The sequence below is a fragment of the Carassius auratus genome, chromosome 35 (genome assembly GCF_003368295.1).
Source record: "Carassius auratus strain Wakin chromosome 35, ASM336829v1, whole genome shotgun sequence".
Classification (NCBI taxonomy): Eukaryota; Metazoa; Chordata; class Actinopteri; order Cypriniformes; family Cyprinidae; genus Carassius; species Carassius auratus.
Window position 1 is genome coordinate 6,227,015 of NC_039277.1, and position 19,464 is coordinate 6,246,478.

At 35.8% G+C, this 19,464-nt stretch overlaps 1 protein-coding gene across 3 annotated transcripts; it reads left to right on the top strand.

Annotated features, from left to right (window-relative positions):
• Positions 1-1,359: 1,359 nt before the first annotated feature.
• LOC113054173 (phosphatidylinositol 4-phosphate 5-kinase type-1 beta-like) lies at positions 1,360-18,868 on the top strand. Of its 3 annotated transcripts, XM_026219515.1 has the most exons (15): positions 1,360-1,571; positions 2,124-2,194; positions 3,941-3,985; positions 6,305-6,435; positions 6,732-6,849; positions 7,708-7,860; positions 8,263-8,559; positions 8,644-8,840; positions 9,918-9,998; positions 10,091-10,139; positions 10,233-10,317; positions 10,423-10,563; positions 12,787-12,913; positions 17,654-17,759; positions 17,894-18,868. In XM_026219515.1, the coding sequence occupies exons 2-15, from the start codon at positions 2,171-2,173 to the stop codon at positions 17,894-17,896; spliced, it is 1,557 nt and encodes a 518-aa protein (XP_026075300.1). In that variant the 5' UTR covers positions 1,360-1,571; positions 2,124-2,170; the 3' UTR covers positions 17,897-18,868. The 3 variants fall into 3 exon arrangements, with proteins under 3 accessions (XP_026075300.1, XP_026075299.1, XP_026075301.1); XM_026219514.1 differs by lacking the exon at positions 1,360-1,571 and having other exon boundaries at positions 1,902-2,194; XM_026219516.1 differs by lacking the exons at positions 1,360-1,571; positions 2,124-2,194 and adding an exon at positions 3,362-3,390.
• Positions 18,869-19,464: the final 596 nt, after the last annotated feature.

A 19,464-nucleotide genomic window follows, 5' to 3' on the forward strand; every position in this document is an offset into this window, starting at 1 on the left:
CCACCTATACACATTCAACGGAGTGCGCCTCGAGCTATGTTTCACGTACATGTACAAAAATTGGTACACACATGTAACACTCCAATACCTACAAAAAAGTCTCTTGGTACGAAATCCGGATCCCAACAGGAAGTCGGTTATTTTTAATTTTCCCTTCAAAATTGGTGTTGTTTTTGCCATTTTCAGGGGTTGTACTTTAACGAACTCCTCCTAGAGATTTATTCAGATCAACACCAAACTTGGTCAGTGTAATCTAAAGCCATTTGCGATGTTAAATTGCGAAGGACTTGAGGTTTCGTTAAAGGGCATGTCCATGGCGGCCTGACAAATTTCGATGTTTCGCCATGAAAAAGGAAGTTGCTGTAACTCAGACATACAATGTCCAATCTGCCCCAAACTTCACATGTTGGATGAGACTCTTGACCTGAACAGATCTACATGCCCATATTCAGTTATAGTCATAGCGCCACCTATTGGCAACAGGAAGTGACATATTTTACACTGCGACAAACTACTCCTAGAGATTTTATGACATCAATGTCTTTTTTGTGGTCAGTCTAATCTGAAGGACTGTGCAATGTTAACTTGTGGAGATCTTGAGTTTTTGTTAAAGGGCGTGTCCATGGCGCCATGACGAAGTTCGATGTCTCGCCATGGGAATAAAAGATGTTATAACTCAGGCATAAAATGTCCGATCTTGCCCAAACTTCACATGTGTGATAAGGGTCCTGGCTTGAACACATCTGAAGGCCATTATTCCATTATAACGATAGCGCCACCTGCTGGCAACAGGAAGATTGGCACACATATGGAATAAACTTTGATATATTGCACTTATATTTATGAGTTTAAATGCATATTTCTCAACGTTCACCTTTTTACTAAAGCCACACGATGGCGGTGAGCCCGGGTGCGAGGGCCCGTTCATCGCTGCTTGCAGCTTTAATTCATATTGTATCTGTAACAAGCAACACTAATAATTATGTTGATATTTCTACTTTTTTTGTGGTTGTTGTGATTCTATTTACATATTTATATACTGTATGTAGCACATTTTCACTGTGTATCCTAATAATTTCAAGAGGTAACCATTTTATGATCCTAATGGTTAGCTAAACTCAGCTGTTCATGTTAAAATCCTGTATTCAGTGCTGAGCAATGTTACATGTCTAAAACTGGTTACAAAATCTGGTTACTGTTTATAATGCACAAAGTATAATAAAGCTCAGTGTTTATAGCTTAGTGCCCTGTATATCTGATCACCAGCAGCGCTGACACACATACAAGCAAACCAGCAAAGCCGGGAAAACAATAGATCCTTAAGCAATATCCTCCTTACCTTCCAGGCCATGCCTCGGGAATCAAGACTCTTACGTACTTACTTACGCCTGCGACTGTTTGCTTACTTTGTGGGCTGGGACACTGAGGACCAGGCTGTCTTAGAAAAGATTTCATGATTAATTGCAAATCCCACTTTTTTATTATTATTTTTAACTGAAAGGAGGCAGTCAGTACGGAAAACTTTAAGCCTCTCGTGGCGGTGTTGGTTCGTAGCAGTTAGTGTCGCTGAGGTATGTACAACTTATTTCTCATCTGGATTAGCAAGCCAAATATGGGATCTTGAGTTCTGTAGACGTCACTGAAGAAGCTTTCAACGTCAAATAATGTCTGTATAGACTAGTCAAAGCCTGCAATGACTTTCCTTAGCTGTGTGATGCTTTAACATTTCAGATCTTTTTATGTGGGAACTCTTTCTTTTTTTAAGCGATTCCTCATCGGCGTGAGATATGGCAAAGAAACATGTTTGTTTACTGGCTCTGCCATCAGATTAATGGGAAATGAGCATCATCTGTTGCATTTGAATATCTTGTAGAGTCTGTTTTATAACATCCCGTGGCGTGTGGGCATGTGATCCGTCATTGAGCCTCACACAGCGCTTGCCGTGTGTTTAATGCATGTTATTCCATTTCCCTCATTAACGTATTCTTTCCATCTTTGTTTACTTTCACTTTAGCACTCTGTTTCCTTTGCTTGTGCACTTTCTTCGTGTCTTTCTCTTTCACTATCAGTCACTGACAGACCCCTGACACCGACTCATGTTCTATTTATTCTTTCTGCATTAGACGCCTGGAGTCTTTTTCGGCTGGATATGCAGCAACTTTAATGTCTAATGAACAGCAGAACGGTTGACAAGGTAAGGAAAATGCAATGCTGTCAGAAAAAAAGTGCATTTAAGAGTGCAACAGCTCATCACTGGGGAAGTACACTTAAAATGACCACTCTATACACCCCTAAATAGTGCACTTTAGAGTACTAGTATGAAACTTTTAGGGGTAAACAAGGTACAAAGTTGTTCTTTTAAGACACTTGAAAAGCATCTGTATCCCGAAAGATAATTTTCTGAGAGAGTAAAAGGTTTGAGTTCTGAACACAAAACTGGCCAAAGTGGCGTATACAGTTTATTATAAAGAAAAGAAAGAAATGATATCTGGTAAAGAGAATGAAGCCATCACAGCTAAGGTGTTGTGGGTGGTTATTGATGGAGTATTTCATATTCAGCTTTTTCCTGCATGTTTATATGTATGTGACCCTGAAAAAGAAACCCATCATGTCAGGGTCAGTTTTTAAAAACTGAGATTTAAATAAGCTTTACATTGATGTATGGTTTATTAGGATCGGACAATATTTGGCCGAGATACAACTATTTGAAAATCTGGAATCTGAGGGTGTAAAAATATCAAAATATTAAGAAAATCACATTTAAAGTTGTCCAAATGAAGTTCTTAGCAATGCATATTACTAATAAAAAAATAATTTTTGATATATTTATAGTAGGACATTTACAAAATATCTTCATGGAACATGATCTTTACCCAATATCCTAATGATTTTTGGCATAAAAGAAAAATCAATAATTTCGACCCATAAAATGTAATTTTGGCTGTTGCTACAAATATAACCCGGAGACTTAAGACTGCTTTTGTGGTCCAGGGTCACAAATGTTGGTTGCACCTTATGACTTTGATTTGTTTTGAAGTTTTTCATATATTAATATGAATCATATTGTCATATTCATATTAATTTGAAGCACATTTGTTACCTTTATCTAAACAATAATGATGCATTATGCATTAACTAATTCTAATAAACTAATAAAGGTTTTATATTTATTTATTTTTCATGATGTCGTCAGATGGAACGTCCTGGAATTTAAATGATGTGCCCCCCAAAAATATCAAAATGAATTTTATTTCAGAAATCAAAAAGAGGACCAACATCATTCATATTATGTATTCAGCAAGCAGTGCAAATAATAATGTCCTTTAATTATGAATTTTTTTTAAGCAGATCTATCTATCATTTTCGTGACAATTATCCCCAGACCTTTGGGTGAATTGAGACCCAGTCATGATTTTGTAACATTCACTCATACAGACAGACAGCTTGTATGGCCCTGAGGCTATTGACAGCTTTATTTGAATAGAGCACTGCTGTATGAAAAGGAAAAGTATTAAATTTTGCATGTGTTTTCCCTCCTTTGTTTTCTACCAACATCCTGTTGCTAAGCAGAACTGCAACTTCTCTAAATTTCGTGTGATTATACACTGTCTATGTCGCATCATTCAGATCCAGTCAGACTGAAACGTTAATATTGTTTCAGGAGGAGACTTTAGTGTCTTTCTAATGAGTTGCTTTGAAGTTGCATCTCTTTCATCAGCAGCTTTACATTCTACCAAGAACAGGAACATCACATGACTTCATTTCCTGTTTGATAATGTGCACAGCAGCTCACAGCTCAAGCTACCTTTACATATTCTCATTTTAATAGTGCACTATTATAATGTTGATTTAATCTTTTTGGGGCTCCTTGAGACATTCAAATTGCATTTTTTTTATGATTTGTAACTGTTATGTTTTTTTTATATTTACCTTCATATAGATGAGTTCAATGGCAGACGAGACCAGAGGCAAAGACCACAAAAAGGTGTGTAAAATATTGAACAATGTTTTATCTGTATGTATCGCTGATAAACTGATGTATTGATTGAGTTTATTTACACTTCTAATTTCATTTATTACTGGCTGAAGTGGAAGAATTATTTAGATTACACATGGATAAGTTAATAAACTTAAGAAGTTGGACAACATGCACATTTATTTTAAATAACTTACAATCATTTTTTACATAGGCCTATTAGAAATCTCGAAAGATGCGTGCTGCACAAGAAACAATGTATTGCTAATGTTAAATGTTAAGTTCTGAGCTGCATTTTAAGTATCAATGTAAGTAACAAAACTCCTCATAAACTAAATAGTAGCAAATGAGACAATAGTTGACATACAGTAAGAATATAAATGTTTAAAATGAATGATAGTGTCATTCTGAAACGTATTCTAAGTAGGAAAATCTACCGCAAGCATCTCTGTATTCAATTTCATTGTTTAGGAGAAATGATTTGTCATTTTCTGTTGGTCTGGTTTCTAGGCTTTGGTGTGCAAGAGATTATTTTTGCTCAACCATACATATTTTTCTCTGTGGTACAATGTAGCGTTTGTGCTGTGAGCTCTTTTGGGATTTAGTGGGATTTGATTTCTGCATATCCCACTCTGATTTGTCACTTGTGCACTGAAATGCTGTTTTCCTGCTGATTCTTACATAACGGTGAACACACTACAGCCATGTGGACCATAGATCAGGAGGCTCATGAGATCAGATCAGCACGTTCACATAGTCGATGTTTGCCCATAAAATGGCTTGCGGGCTTCAGAGATAGTTTTGTCATTTCCTGTATATAAATAGCTGGAACAAGAGATGACAGAAATAACTGGGCAATAGGTTTAAGAGGAAAAAAAGAGACAATGTTACAATTATACTTTGTATCATGAATCTTAATAAATGTCACAAACAGTGTTTAAAAATACTTCCAGAATATGGATATGTCCATATTTTATGTGTGCATATGCATAAAGCATATCCATATGTTCATATCACAATACTCTACAAATGTGGCTTGTATGGGAGGTGTGCAAGAAAAAAGCCATTCCTCAAGAAAGGTCACATACAGCGAGACTGAACTTTGCAAACACACCTTCAAGATTGTAAGGAAAGGAGAGACTAAAATGTAGTTGCATAGCCTTGTCAAAGCCCAGAGCCCGATGAAAATATGTGCAATGACTTGAAGACTGCAGTCTACAAACAGTCACTATAAAACTGAACTGAACTTCAGTTCTGCAAATATTGCCTGTCTAGATGTGCAAAGTTAGCAGAGACAGATACATATCTCCGCAGACTAAATACTGTATTTAGAACAAAAGGTGGTTCACCAATAATCTCAGTGATTCTGTTTTATTATTATTATTTATTTTATTTTTTTCCTGACATGTTGGTGTTCTATCTTTCACTTGGATGTTAAAAGTTGCTCCGAGTAAATACAGCTGGATAAAACAAAAACTCTCTCTGTTTTATTTCAGGCAGCAAAGCAACAAAATGTGATTATTTTAAAGGGGGGTGACTGTTTCTATACCCACTGTGAATCTAAAATATTTACTTTACATTAAAATTATAAACTAAAATGGTTTATTAATTTGGTATGAAATTATACTTTGACCAATTGAAAAATACTTATATTTATGATTATTTATAAAGTATTAATCGTGTTTATGGTACTACCTTTTATTTACACTAATTTTATCTAGACTAATTGTCTGGACCAGATTTTTTGTATTATGAGTGTATTATGATAATGATAAACAATATGATAAATAATGATAATAATAATAATGTTTCTGGACACATTAGCTTGATTTTCATGAAAGAAAGCAGCATATTTTTTACTCAAAATAATTTGGATTTTGAAATATGACCTGGGCATGTGTTCTGTGCATTATTGCTGTATTGGAGGCCTTCATACAGTAAGGTTATCAGGAGTCCAGGATTCATTTTTGAAAGTATAATTTATGAAATGTATTGTGACTGTGAAAGAGTTAGTGTGCAAAGAAAAATTGACTATTTATTCTATTTTTACACTTTCTGAAGTAGGCGTCACAATCCCAACTCGTAGTTGCAATTTATTTGCTCACATTGTGATACTCTAGCAGTAAACGACTTCTTGTAAATCCAGGCCTCAAACATGGCCATATTCCCTGACTTCCTTATCTTCAACTTCCTCCCATGTGTGTGCTCTTAGTGCTGATAAGAATGGCATTATCTCTGCAGAGTGCTGATTGATTTCCTGTACTTGTCAGTGTTTGTTCATGACCGGAGACCTGTTCTACATTCATTTCTGTGTGTGTTTCTCTCCAGCCCACAGCTGAAGCCTTGAGAGGAGCCATCCAGCTCGGCATTGGGTACTCAGTCGGCAACATGACCTCCAAACCAGACAGAGATGTTCTCATGCAGGACTTCTATGTTGTGGAGAGTGTGTTTCTCCCGAGGTATTTCACACACGTACCGTGCTTGACACTTGACAGATGCAGTGTGTGGTTGCCATAGACTCACTATTCAAACACTGAGATACAATTGCTCCGCTCCAAATGTCAACAGTTCTGTTGGAGATAACAGTTTGTTTAATATCTTCTGCAGAATTGATTAGTACAGCTGGATACCGTTTGTGATTGTCTGGCAATTGGTTGATCCCTAACAATGCTGTATAGGATCACTAGGTTTTGAAACAGAGGTACACTTTATGTTTTAATAACACAGGTTTTGACTATTGTCTTTTGTCTTTCAGTGAAGGCAGTAATTTGACCCCAGCTCACCATTACCCTGACTTTCGCTTTAAAAATTACGCTCCCTTGGCTTTCCGTTACTTTAGGGAGCTCTTTGGGATTAAACCAGATGATTATTTGGTAAGACCAATAAACCGCAGGAGACTTATTAATACTATCATGAAAGATGATGAAATAGTTTACTGTCAAGGATCATGAAACTGTAGACATTAATCAGATCATTCTCTGGAAATAGTAAAAATAAAATTTCTAAATCATATTTATCACAAAAAAAAAAAAATTCAATTGAAATATAATGGTGATCAATTAGACATGCCAATGGAATAAAATGTAAATGAATAATGTTTTTTATTACTTTATAAATGTTTAAAATAAAAATATATAATAAATATTTGTTGTATAATTAATATATATAATAAATAATAAATAATTTAAAGTAGGGTTTAGCATCCTGTAAATTATATCAGTGCAAAGTCAACGGAACAAAAAAAGCAATATTATTTTAGTTGTTATTTTATATATATATATATATATATATATATATATATATATATATATATATAATTTAATATGTAGTAATATATATGCCATTTGCGTTAGTTTTTTTGGTAACACTTAAGAATAGGGAACACTTATTCACAATTAACTTCGACTTTTTCATCCATAAATTCCTAATTTGCTGTTTATTAATTGTTAGTATGGTAGTTGATAATTTAAGGCATTGGGTAGGATTAGGGATGTATAATAAGGCATTAATATGTGCTTAATTAGTACTAAAAATAGTGAATATTCTAGTAATATGCTAATAACCAACTAGTTAAGAGATCCTAAAATAAAGTGTTACCATTCCATTTCGATTTAATTTATATTTATTTCAGTTTTACTTTTACTTTCTTTAAAATGAAAATGAACCAAGTGCACTTGTTTATGTATTTTCCATAGAATCTGAATTAATAATGCATCTTTGTTCATCTGCAGTACTCTATTTGTAAAGAGCCTCTGATAGAGCTGTCAAACCCCGGAGCGAGTAGTTCATGGTTTTACTTAACCAGTGACGACGAGTTCATCATAAAGACCGTGCAGCCCAAAGAAGCTGAATTTCTGCAGAAGCTGCTTCCAGGTTACTACATGGTGAGCCACACAATCACCACAGTAAAAGGAGGAAGCTGCACTATACACTGCTCTCATAATTCAGTTGCTTATATTTACTGTTATTATATTTACAGAGAAAAAAACAACTATGGTTAATAATTGTACAGCACAGTTACATTAGAGTTGTTTGATGGCCCTGTTTGCTGTAGAAATACAGGACTACACTACATATTAAAAGACTTTAAAACACAAAATATTAGGCCTTATTTCGTGACTTATTTTTAATTATTAATGCATTTTATTTTTAAATTGTAATTATTTTTTATTATTAAACGTGCAAAAATAATGCATTTAGCTTTACCTCCACCATTTTCTGACTGTTTTACATTACATAAATGTTGTTTTCTAGATTAAAATTGAATCTTTTCTTGTTGACTGCAGAATCTGAATCAGAACCCGAGGACCCTCTTGCCAAAGTTTTACGGGCTGTACTGTATTCAGTGTGGAGGCGTTAATATCCGATTGGTGGTGATGAACAATGTCCTGCCTCGCTCTTTGAAAATGCACTACAAATATGACTTAAAGGGCTCCACTTACAAACGCAGAGCGTCAAGGAAAGAGCGCGCCAAACCCTCCCCGACCTTTAAAGATCTGGACTTCCAGGAGATGCACGAAGGTCTTTACTTTGATGCAGACACGTACAGCGCCTTGATGAAGACTCTTCAGAGAGACTGTCGGGTGAGTCGAGCTGTTGATCGCCGGAGAGCTCTTCAGGATTAAAAGTGGTTTGTGGTTATGAATTGCATTCATTTTATTCCACAGGTGCTGGAAAGCTTTAAAATCATGGACTACAGTTTGCTGCTGGGCATCCATGTTCTGGACAGGAAGCTGAGGGGGAGAGGCGGGATTGGGGACAGTAAGCGCCAGGGTGGGCAGAAAGTCCTGTACTCCACAGCCCGCGAGTCCATTCAAGGAGACGGAAAAGCAGCCGAGCCTCTTCCTGATACCGATGATGACACGTGAGTGGAGCTGCTCAGAGTAAAAAGAAAATAAAGACAAAGAAGTGGTTTAGTAACTTTCACCATATGCCGCTTGAAGAATGTCAGACATGCCAAATATTTATATTTATATTTATATTTATAAATATTGCACACTACTGTTCAAATTTTTCGGGGTAAAGTAATATTTTTATTAAGCATGCATGCATTAAATAGATTGAAAGTGGCAGTTGTCACGGTGGGTCAGACAAGGAAGAGGATATGTGGAGCTATCTGCAGCCTAAATACTTTTATTAAACATTCAAAACAAATGAAACAAAAATATATAATCCAGTAATGTAAGAGAAGCAGAAACCGCAACAGATTTACACAAAACATAAAAAGATGATACAGAACAAAGGACTGAGGAACTGAGGACATATAAATACACAGCCTGATGAGGAACTAAACAAGACACAGGTGAACATAATCAGCGAACCAATGAGTAACTGTGGCAACAAACTAGTGATCGAACAAAGGAAACAGGAAACATGAAAACAAGGTGAAACTAAAACTAAAAGGGAACATGACAGCCGTAAAGACAGAAGATATCTGTTTCTAATAAATACTGCTTTTTGAAATTTCTATTTGTCAAATAATCATGGTATTAAAAAAGTATCACGGTTTCCACAAAAATGTTAAATAGCTCAACTGTTTTAAGCACTGATAATAATCAGAAATGTTTCTTGAGCAGCAAATCAGCATATCAGAATGATTTCTGAAGGATCGTGTGACACTGAAGACTGGAGGAATGATGCTGAAAACATTACATTTTAACATGTATTCAAATATAAAACAGTTATTTTAAATTGTAATGAATTTTCACAGTATTACTAGTTTTGCTATATTTTTGAGTCAAATAAATGAATCTATTGTGAGACATTTAAAAACATTATCATATATACAGTATGTGAAATATGACTTACCTAATGATGTTGAAATGTTGAATAATGTTTAAAAGCTGAAAATATGTCCTCAATGTTTCTAAAGTATTTCTAATATACGTTTTATGACTGACCGTGGATTCGTTTTGAAATAATCATGTGTTTTTTGTTCTAGATTGGGTGGCATTCCTGCTAAACACAAAGACGAGAAGTTGCTGATTTTTTTGGGGATCATTGATATCCTGCAGTCCTATAGGTATGAATCACCTGACCAATGATAAGAATAATTACTATTTTAATTAAAGATGACTTATTTGAATATGAAACATTTCTATCTCATATATACAGATTTATAAAGAAGGTTGAGCACTCGTGGAAAGCTCTTGTGCATGATGGCGTATGTATTTTTCTTTTTACATTAAATATATTTTTATATACTTATATTTGAACTTTATCATGATTTATGGCTCTTTGCTACTTTGCATGCTAGGACACAGTGTCTGTCCATAGACCTAATTTCTACGCTGACAGATTCCTGAAGTTCATGGGCACCACCGTATTTAAAAAGATTCACCGTAAGTTTAATGCTTTTTTATTATCTAAAATGGAATCGAGTTTAAATGATTATGACTATTGAAATGAAGTACCTCACATTTTACCCTCTTTCTTTTTACCTTCAGCTCTCCGTGGTGCGTCCTCGAGAAGGAAGAAGAACTCTATCCAGCCGTGTCGGTCAGCCTCACAGGAAGTTCTGTCGACTGTAAAAGAAGAGAGTAAGGATGAGAGGAGAGCACAAAGCCTCGAAAACCTTGATGATAAAGGTGCTTATTGACTTTGAAGAGAATTAATACACACATAAAAAAATCATACGTTTTTACTTTAAGGAACAGTCCACCCCCAGAAATGGAAATTCTATCTATTATTATATACACCCTCAAATCATTCCAAACCTGCATGCTGTTATTTTTGTCATGAGTTTGGAACAATATGAGTGTGAGTAAATAATGACAGAATCTTTGTTCAAATAAAACGATTTCATCCCTTGTGAAAAATATTGGACTTCATTGTATTATATGTCAACTTATAGTTTACTTCAAATCTAAAAAGTATATTTATATACAGTACAGACCAAAAGTTTGGACACAGCTTCTCATTCAAAGAGTTTTCTTTATTTTCATGACTATGAAAATTGTAGAGTCACACTGAAGGCATCAAAACTATGAATTAACACATGGGGAATTATATACATAACAAAAGAGTGTGAAACAACTGAAAATATGTCATATTCTAGGTTCATCAAAGTAGCCACCTTTTGCTTTGATTACTGCTTTGCACACTCTTGGCTTTCTCTTTGCTTGAGCTTCAAGAGGTAGTCACCTGAAATGGTCTTCCAACAGTCTTGAAGGAGTTCCCCGAGAGATGCTTAGCACTTGTTGGCCCTTTTGCCTTCTGTCTGCGGTCCAGCTCACCCTTAAACCATCTCGATTGGGTTCAGGTCCGGTGACTGTGGAGGCCAGGTCATCTGGAGCAGCACCCCATCACTCTCCTTCTTGCTCAAATAGCCCTTGATGCCTTCAGTGTGACTCTACAATTTTCATGATAATATTTCATGAAAATAAAGAAAACTCTTTGAATGAGAAGGTGTGTCCAAACATTTGGTCTGTACTGTATATAAAGGTGCATCTCAATAAATTAGAATGTAGTGGAAAAGTTAATTTATTTCAATAATTCAACTCAAATAGTGAAACTTGTGTATTAAATAAATTCAGTGCACATACACTGAAGTAGTTTAAGTCTTTGGTTCTTTTAATTGTGATGATTTTGGCTCACATTTAACAAAAACCCACCAATTCAATATTTCAACCAATTAGAATATGGTGACTTGCCAATCAGCTAATCAACTCAAAACACTTGCAAAGGTTTCCTGAGTCTTCAAAATGGTCTCTCAGTTTGGTTCACTAGGCTACACAATCATGAGGAAGACTGCTGATCTGACAGTTGTCCAGAAGACAATCATTGACACCCTTCACACGGAGGGTAAGCCACAAACATTCATTGCCAAAGAAGCTGGCTGTTCACAGAGTGCTGTATCCAAGCATGTTAACAGAAAGTTGAGTGGAAGGAAAAACATGGAAGAAAACACATGAGAGAACCGCATCCTTATGAGGATTGTCAAGTAAAATCGTTTCAAGAATTTGAGTGAACTTCACAAGGAATGCACTGAGGCTGGGGTCAAGGCATCAAGAGCCACACACAGACGTGTTGAGGAATTTGCTGAACCACAGACAACGTCAGAGAAGTCTTACCTGGGCTAAGGAGAAGAAGAACTGGACTGTTTCCCAGTGGTCCAAAGTCCTCTTTTCAGACGAGAGCAAGTTTTGTATTTCATTTGGAAACCTAGAGTCTGGAGGAAAGGTGGAGAAGCTCATAGCCCAAGGTGTGCTTGACTGGCCAGCAAACTCACCAGACCTGAACCCCAGAGAGAATCTATGAGGTATTGTCAAGAAGAAGATGAGAAACAAGAGACCAAACCATGCAGATGAGCTGAAGGCCACTGTCAAAGAAACCTGGGCTTCCAGACCACCTCAGCAGTGCCACAAACTGATCACCTCCATCCCACGCCGAATTGAGACAGTAATTAAAGCAAAATGTTTTTTTATTGGTCGTATGAAGTTTTCTAATTTGTTGAGATAGTGTATTAGTGGTTTTTTGTTAAACGTGAGCCAAAATCATCACAATTTAAAGAACCAAAGACTTTAACTAAGACTGTGTGCATTAAATTAATACACAAGTTTCACAATTTGAGTTGAATTACTGAAATAAGAAAACTTTTCCACGATATATATAGTACAAAAATAACAACTAAAGTTTTAACTATGATACATTACAGTTTAATACATTACAGTTTAATTTTACTCTTAATACATTAACTGGTCTTTAAGTATGCTAAAGTATACATTTGTTTCACAAGGGATACCATTCAATACCATATTTTTACACATTGAAGAGTCATAATTTCTTCCAATGCTGCTTCTTTTTGACAGAAGCACACTCCTCTCAGAAACCTGATGTTATTCCAAGCTCCTCCAGACAGATTTCAGCCGCCACTATGTCTTCTGATTCCTCTCTAGATGATGTGAAGACTGAACCACAAACAGATTCAGAATACAGGTGTTTACCTACACACACACACACACACACACACACACACACACACACGCTTTCCCATCAGACAGACGTATTAGCAGAGGTGTAAAGTCTTTGAGTAAATTAATTACTGTACTTGACTATCTTTTTGGTAGTTTTACTGATTATAAAAAGTTATTAGCAACTTTCACACACTATTTCACTGAATTTTTGAATAAACATTTGTACCTTTTTCTCCATTTGTAAAGAGTGTTGCAATTATACATTACATTTTGCATGGCACCTAGCTTTTCTGCAGCAAAAGAAGAGATATTGCCAACTACAGGGCACTGAAAGTATTATATCTTATGTTTTTTTAACTTACCCACCCAAACTTGTAAACAAGGCTACTTTATGTGAATGCAAGTTTCTTAGCAAGTAGCTGTTAATGACTAGTGTTATATATCCACCCTTTTTTTTCCTGTGAGTGCCCTTTCATCCCTTCCCTATTAATATAATAGGCCTAATATTACCATTATTTCTTAGAAGTGTCTATTTACACTCAGTTCAAATAGCCTGCCTTATTGGCAGAGGCTATTTACACTAACTCCTCCCACCAACGTGTGATTCAGCTAGTCAACATTACAAAAGACAGCCGACGGTCACGTGTGTCATACTCATTTTAACCCAATTTCCACGGAAGGAACTTTCCCCAGGTACTCTGTGTGTTTCCACTGGAGGAACCAGGATCTAAATAAAGTTAAGAGTAAAAATTTGCCCCTCAGAAAGTCCCTGCTGACGATGTAGTACTTTTTCAATGTCCAGAACTTTCGGGGGCGGGACTTGGGCACTAAACATGCTGATTGGTTGAGTTCACGCAGCATTGTATTTCAACAACCATATATTTGCATATATATATATATATATATATATATTTTTTTTTTTTTTTTTTTTTTTAATATATATATTTCCGGTTTTATGTCATGAAATGTAGTTTTAAAAGTATTTCAGGCAATAATGTAGTTGTTTAAAACTCAAATCTGCTGTGTATTTAAAGACAGTGCCTATTTGAAAATGAGCTTCTCTTATTTCAGAGACATGAGCTCCATGCGATCAGCTGGAGCTTTAGTGCTTATGTTTCCCAACGAGAGCATCCTCAACTCAGCTGGTCCATCTGACATTTGCTGCTGGCTTTGATGTCTAGTTGTGGTTAAACATAAGATATAATTTGTTTTACCCCTATGTTGATCCAAACCTGTAAAAGCTTTGTTCGTCTTCTGAACACAATTTAAGATACAAATCCAATTTCAAAATGTTGGGACACTGTACAAATAGTGTGATTAAAAAAGGAATGGAATAATTTAAAAATCTCATAAACTTATATTTTATTCACAATATAACATATAACATATCAAATGTTGAAAGTGAGACATTTTGAAATGTCATGCCAAATATTGGCTCATTTTGGATTTCATGAGAGCTACACATTCCAGAAAAGTTGGGACCGGTAGCAATAAGAGGCCGGAAAAGTTAAATGTACATATAAGGAACATCTGGAGGACCAGTTTGCAACTTATTAGGTCAATTGGCAACATGATTGGGTATAAAAAGAGCCTCTCAGAGTGGCAGTGTCTCTCAGAAGTCAAGATGGACAGAGGATCACCAATTCCCCCAATGCTGCGGCAACAAATAGTGAAGCAATATCAGAAAGAAAAATTTCAAAGAGTTTGAAGTTATCATTCTGGATGCCTGTGATCTTCGGGCCCTTAGACAGCACTGCATCACATACAGGAATGATACTGTAATGGAAATCACAACATGGGCTCAGGAATACTTCCAGAAAACATTGTCGGTGAACACAATCCACCGTGCCATTCGCCGTTGCCGGCTAAAGCTCTATAGGTCAAAAAAGAAGCCATATCTAAACATGATCCAGAACCACAGGTGTTTCCTCTGGGCCAAGGCTCATTTAAAATGGACTGTGGCAAAGTGGAAAACTGTTCTGTGGTCAGACGAATTCTTTTGGGAAAACTGAGACGCCATGTCATCCGGACTAAAGAGGACAAGGACAACCCAAGTTGTTATCAGTGCTCAGTTCAGCATCCTGCATCTCTGATGGTATGGGTTTGCATGAGTGTGTGTGGCATGGGCAGCTCACACATCTGGAAAGACACCATCAATGCTGAAAGGTATAACCAAATACAAGAACAACATATGCTCCCATCCAGACGTTGTCTCTGGAGAAGACAAAGAAAACCAAAGACAGTTGAGCAACTAGAAGCCTGTATTAGACAAGAATGGGACAACATTCCTATTCCTAAACTTGTCTCCTCAGTCCCCAGATGTTTACAGACTGTTATAAAAAGAAGAGAGGATGCCACGCAGTGGTAAACATGGCCTTGCCCAACTTTTTTGAGATGTGTTAATGCCATGAAATTTAAAATCAACTTGTTTTCCCTTAAAATGATAAATTTTCTCCGTTTAAACATTTGATATGTTATCTATGTTGTATTCTGAATAAAATATGGAAATTTGAAACTCACAATTTGTACAGTGTCCCAACTTTTTTGTAATCGGGTTTGTATTTTGGATGAAAACCGGGAGGCTTGTGACTGTCCCATAGACTCCCAAGTAAAATACACTGTCAAGGTCCAGAAAAGTATGAAAATCATCATCAGAATAGTCCATCTGCCATCTGTGTTTCATCCGTAACATTATGAAGTGACGAGAATACTTTCTGTACGAGAAGAAAACTAAAATAACAACTTTATTCAGACAGAGGAGACGAGACACAGGATAAGCGAAGCCTGTGATTTTACTCAAATTTGCTGACTTATCTCCCGGATACCCTAATTCCAAGGCTTTGAGAGTTATTCATAATCATATTTGTAAACAGGACGGCTTTCTTCTTTCATGAAGGAGTTTGGCGTCGAGGCATATTTGTTTCCAGGAGGAACATTAAAGAATGTGACACACAGCCGGAAATCCTGTATAATTCAACCAATCCGATGACGACTTCAACACTCATGAAGTGTTTCCACTTTTGTGTGCCGTATGCATCAAATGTTCAGCCAACAGTCGGTTAAACATTAACCTATTCGCATGGGGCAAATATTATCACAGGACCTCGGTGTTCAGCAAAATTTGGTAGGTCATTTGTGAGGAAATTTTTACTTACTTACAGAGATGGCAGATTCGCATGGGATTTAGATCACAGACAATCCCCGCAATTGTTACAAATGACTGGGGGTCACAAGGTAATACTAATCCAGTGAAAATAGGGCTTTAGTCTCAATCAGAAACTTATTGTCAGTGCTGCCCCACAAATTTTTCAATAAAATAGTTTCACAGTTGAAAATCTATACTTGACATTTCTCAGTAGCAAGGTTCTTGAAGCAGTTTAACTTTAAGATTTAAAGTGCTCAAAACTTGCGTTTGAATCGTCAGTGGCAAATCCTTTACATATGAAAACATACTTACAGACTGTGAGTCAAAAGCACCGCACTGTCCTTGCAAAGTTGGCATTGCACCAATTTATAGAAGCAGACAACGGCATTGTAGGCTCCTCTCACAGGAAACAGTCCTCATCCTCATCCCAAGTAAAAGCTGTGCCACAAGGATACATTTTCTATGTGTATATATGATTTGATTGGAAAGAAAATGGTGTATCCTTGTGGCGTGGCTGACACAGAAGAGTGTGTGCTGTTTGCTTGATGTGGGGAGACAGAAAAGAGACAAATTGTTGAATAAGGTCATTATTTTTGTTTTCTTCTTGTACAAAAAGTATTCTTGTCACTTCATAACGTTATGGTTGAACCACTGAAACAAGATGGACTATTGACGATGGTTTTCATACTTTTCTGGACATTTTCTGCAGTCTATGGGACAGTCACAAGCCTCCAGGTCTTCATCCAAAATATCTTAAATTGTGTTCAGAAGATGAACTGAGCTTTTAAAGGTTTGGAATGACATGGCGGTAAATGATTAATGACAAAATCTTTATTTTAGTGTGGAGTATCCTTTAATCTCCCTCTCGTTCTCTTGGGATGAGGTGCGTAAAAATAGTTCAACACACTTCAGGATAGAAACATGTCAAATGTCTTGAAAAAAAATCATCTGAACAAAGTCTTGATTTGTGGTTGTGACTCCTGGCCATTCAAATGATTAGAGAAATAACTCCTGAAGTGGTACGCTGTGCCTATTAATGGAATGGTCTTTCTGAGCTCTCAAACAAATGAAGAGCTGCGTTTGATTTTTATTGACTGAAAGCGAGCGCTTATTGCTACAGAAAACACTGTAACGTTCCCACTGATTAAGAAATAGTCGGTGACTATTTGCACTAAATCTAAATAGCAAAAGAGACTATTTACACTGTGCAAATAGCAATAGATGCTATTTACACTAAGTGTAAATATTAGATGCTATGTACACTGAGTGAAAATAGCATATCTTCTATGAAATGGATGCTTTTTACACTAAGAGCAAATAGCAGCATTTTTTTTGTGTGTGAAATGCTATTTACACTGCTCTCATCACAAATCAACTCCTTCTTGTCCTTCTTAGCATGTATCTTGGACTAGTGCATCTTTGAGCCAATTTTTAATATAAGTAAAATATGAGGTATCTGGACTTCTACTCAAGTATGGGTTTCAGGTATTATTTACACCTCTGCATATTAGATTAACTAAAAATGAACTTCCATATTGCTTTACAGATCTTCCTCTTCCTCTCCTTTTTTGGTAAACACACTTGTTTGACTGATGTCACTGTGTTTTTTGTCCTCAGAGATGATCGTAGGACATCCAGCTCGACTCTTGCATTGGAGGATAGCACTCTTTCTGCTTCACACTCACTGGCGAGCACACCCGAGTCCGGTCTGGACGTCTACTTGGTCAGTAATTGTTGAGTCGAATCACATTAGTTCTCACCAAATGACACGTGATCTGAAGTTCCCCAGGAACTCAAACTCTTTTGTGTCATTCGCTCCAGATCCCTGTTTGTGACTCATGTTGTTTTCTTCTTTAGTGAAGTGTGAAGCCTTCTGAAGTGGACCGGACCATCCAAACATGTACTAGACGTAGAAAGAATGGAAATGCTGTCTCACCCGCCACAATTTTGCACAAAGGATATCTCTAGCTGCTAATACACACGGACTGAGAAAGGCCTTATGTTTGAAACATTTGAAGAGCGATTGCCACACTATAGTACTGCAGTGCCTTACACTGTCTGTGCACTTTGTACCCACTTGCAAGCACAAGATTGTTGTATAATAATAGTTACACTCCCATTTGACCAGTGTGCTGTAATTTCATAAACGTGCTGGATGGTATGCATGTTAAAGGTGTGATATCTGATTAAACCATGTGTCGTACAAAGAAGTAGGTTTATTATATAATTACACTGGTATAATTATATCGTGTGCACTTCTGACTTGTATTGTGTGAGTAATGATTTCATGTAATCATTACAGTACAGTGACTAGTACCAAAAGTTAGTAACATTGACAACAGTGAGCATGAATTATGTTTGCTTATGTGATTTTGATGCACAATCAGCATAATATAAAAACATGGGGACGGATGGGGTATTATAATGGTAAATGTTACATTTGTGTATAGATTGACATGGGTTTAGATGTTAAAAACCATAAATCTTAAAAAATGTTTTATACAGTTTATTTAAATTTAAATGTATGATTCAAGTAATATATAAATTAAATGTGCTTTTATGTAGAATGTTTTTAAGTTGTTATTATGTGGCATCTTCACAAGAACTTTTCCAATTTCTTCTGCATCACATAAGCATTGTGTGAATGCTATCAATGTAATTCAATATGCCTGTAGAGATGCAAGACACATTATTGCACTAATCATTTTTGTTTTAAGTTATTCTAATACTAATTTATAATTATATCAGAATTAAAGATGACAGTTGTAATGTCTCACATCAGTGCTCTTCATCTGTTACTGATGAATAAAACTGCACTCGTTTTTACTGCTTGCAGTGATCACATACTGTCCACTAGGGGGTGCTTTTGTGTTGTTTTTTACAGTAGGACAATGATCTTTGAATACTTAAAGAGTAAGAGTATTTTACTATTTATTTATATTAATGTAATGGTGTTGCTTTCTTCAGATTAATATATTATGTATATGATATATTGCATTATATATTAATATGTTTATTATAAGAAGATAAAGGACATTTTAAAGGATATATATATATATATTATATGTGCATTAGAATAGAAATGTTGATTCAAGCAAAACAATTCATGAGAAAACTAATTTTAAAATAAGTTTATATGGTTAAAAAACATTTAAATATAAAGACAGGGACATTTTACTGCTAAATGTCACCATAAACAATATATTTGAGTGGTTTTAACTACACACCTATGAAAATTACCTCTTTAGCAGTTTTTGTTTGTTTCAAATCACTTCTGAATTATTCACAATTGTCACGTCACAATGTAGCGTGAAAATCATAATAAATACGATTAATACGATTAATAATAATAATTATTATTATTCTGATACTTATGATAACACACTATTTCAAAGCATCTAGCCACGAGTCGACACAATACTTTTAAA

Excerpts from the sequence above, each read along its gene's own strand:
- LOC113054173 (XM_026219515.1), top strand. The coding sequence starts at position 2,171 with ATGAACAGCAGAACGGTTGACAAG. Across the intron at positions 3,986-6,304 it reads GAGGCAAAGACCACAAAAAG|CCCACAGCTGAAGCCTTGAG; the intron begins GTGTGTAAAATA and ends GTTTCTCTCCAG. Across the intron at positions 8,560-8,643 it reads CTCTTCAGAGAGACTGTCGG|GTGCTGGAAAGCTTTAAAAT; the intron begins GTGAGTCGAGCT and ends TTTATTCCACAG.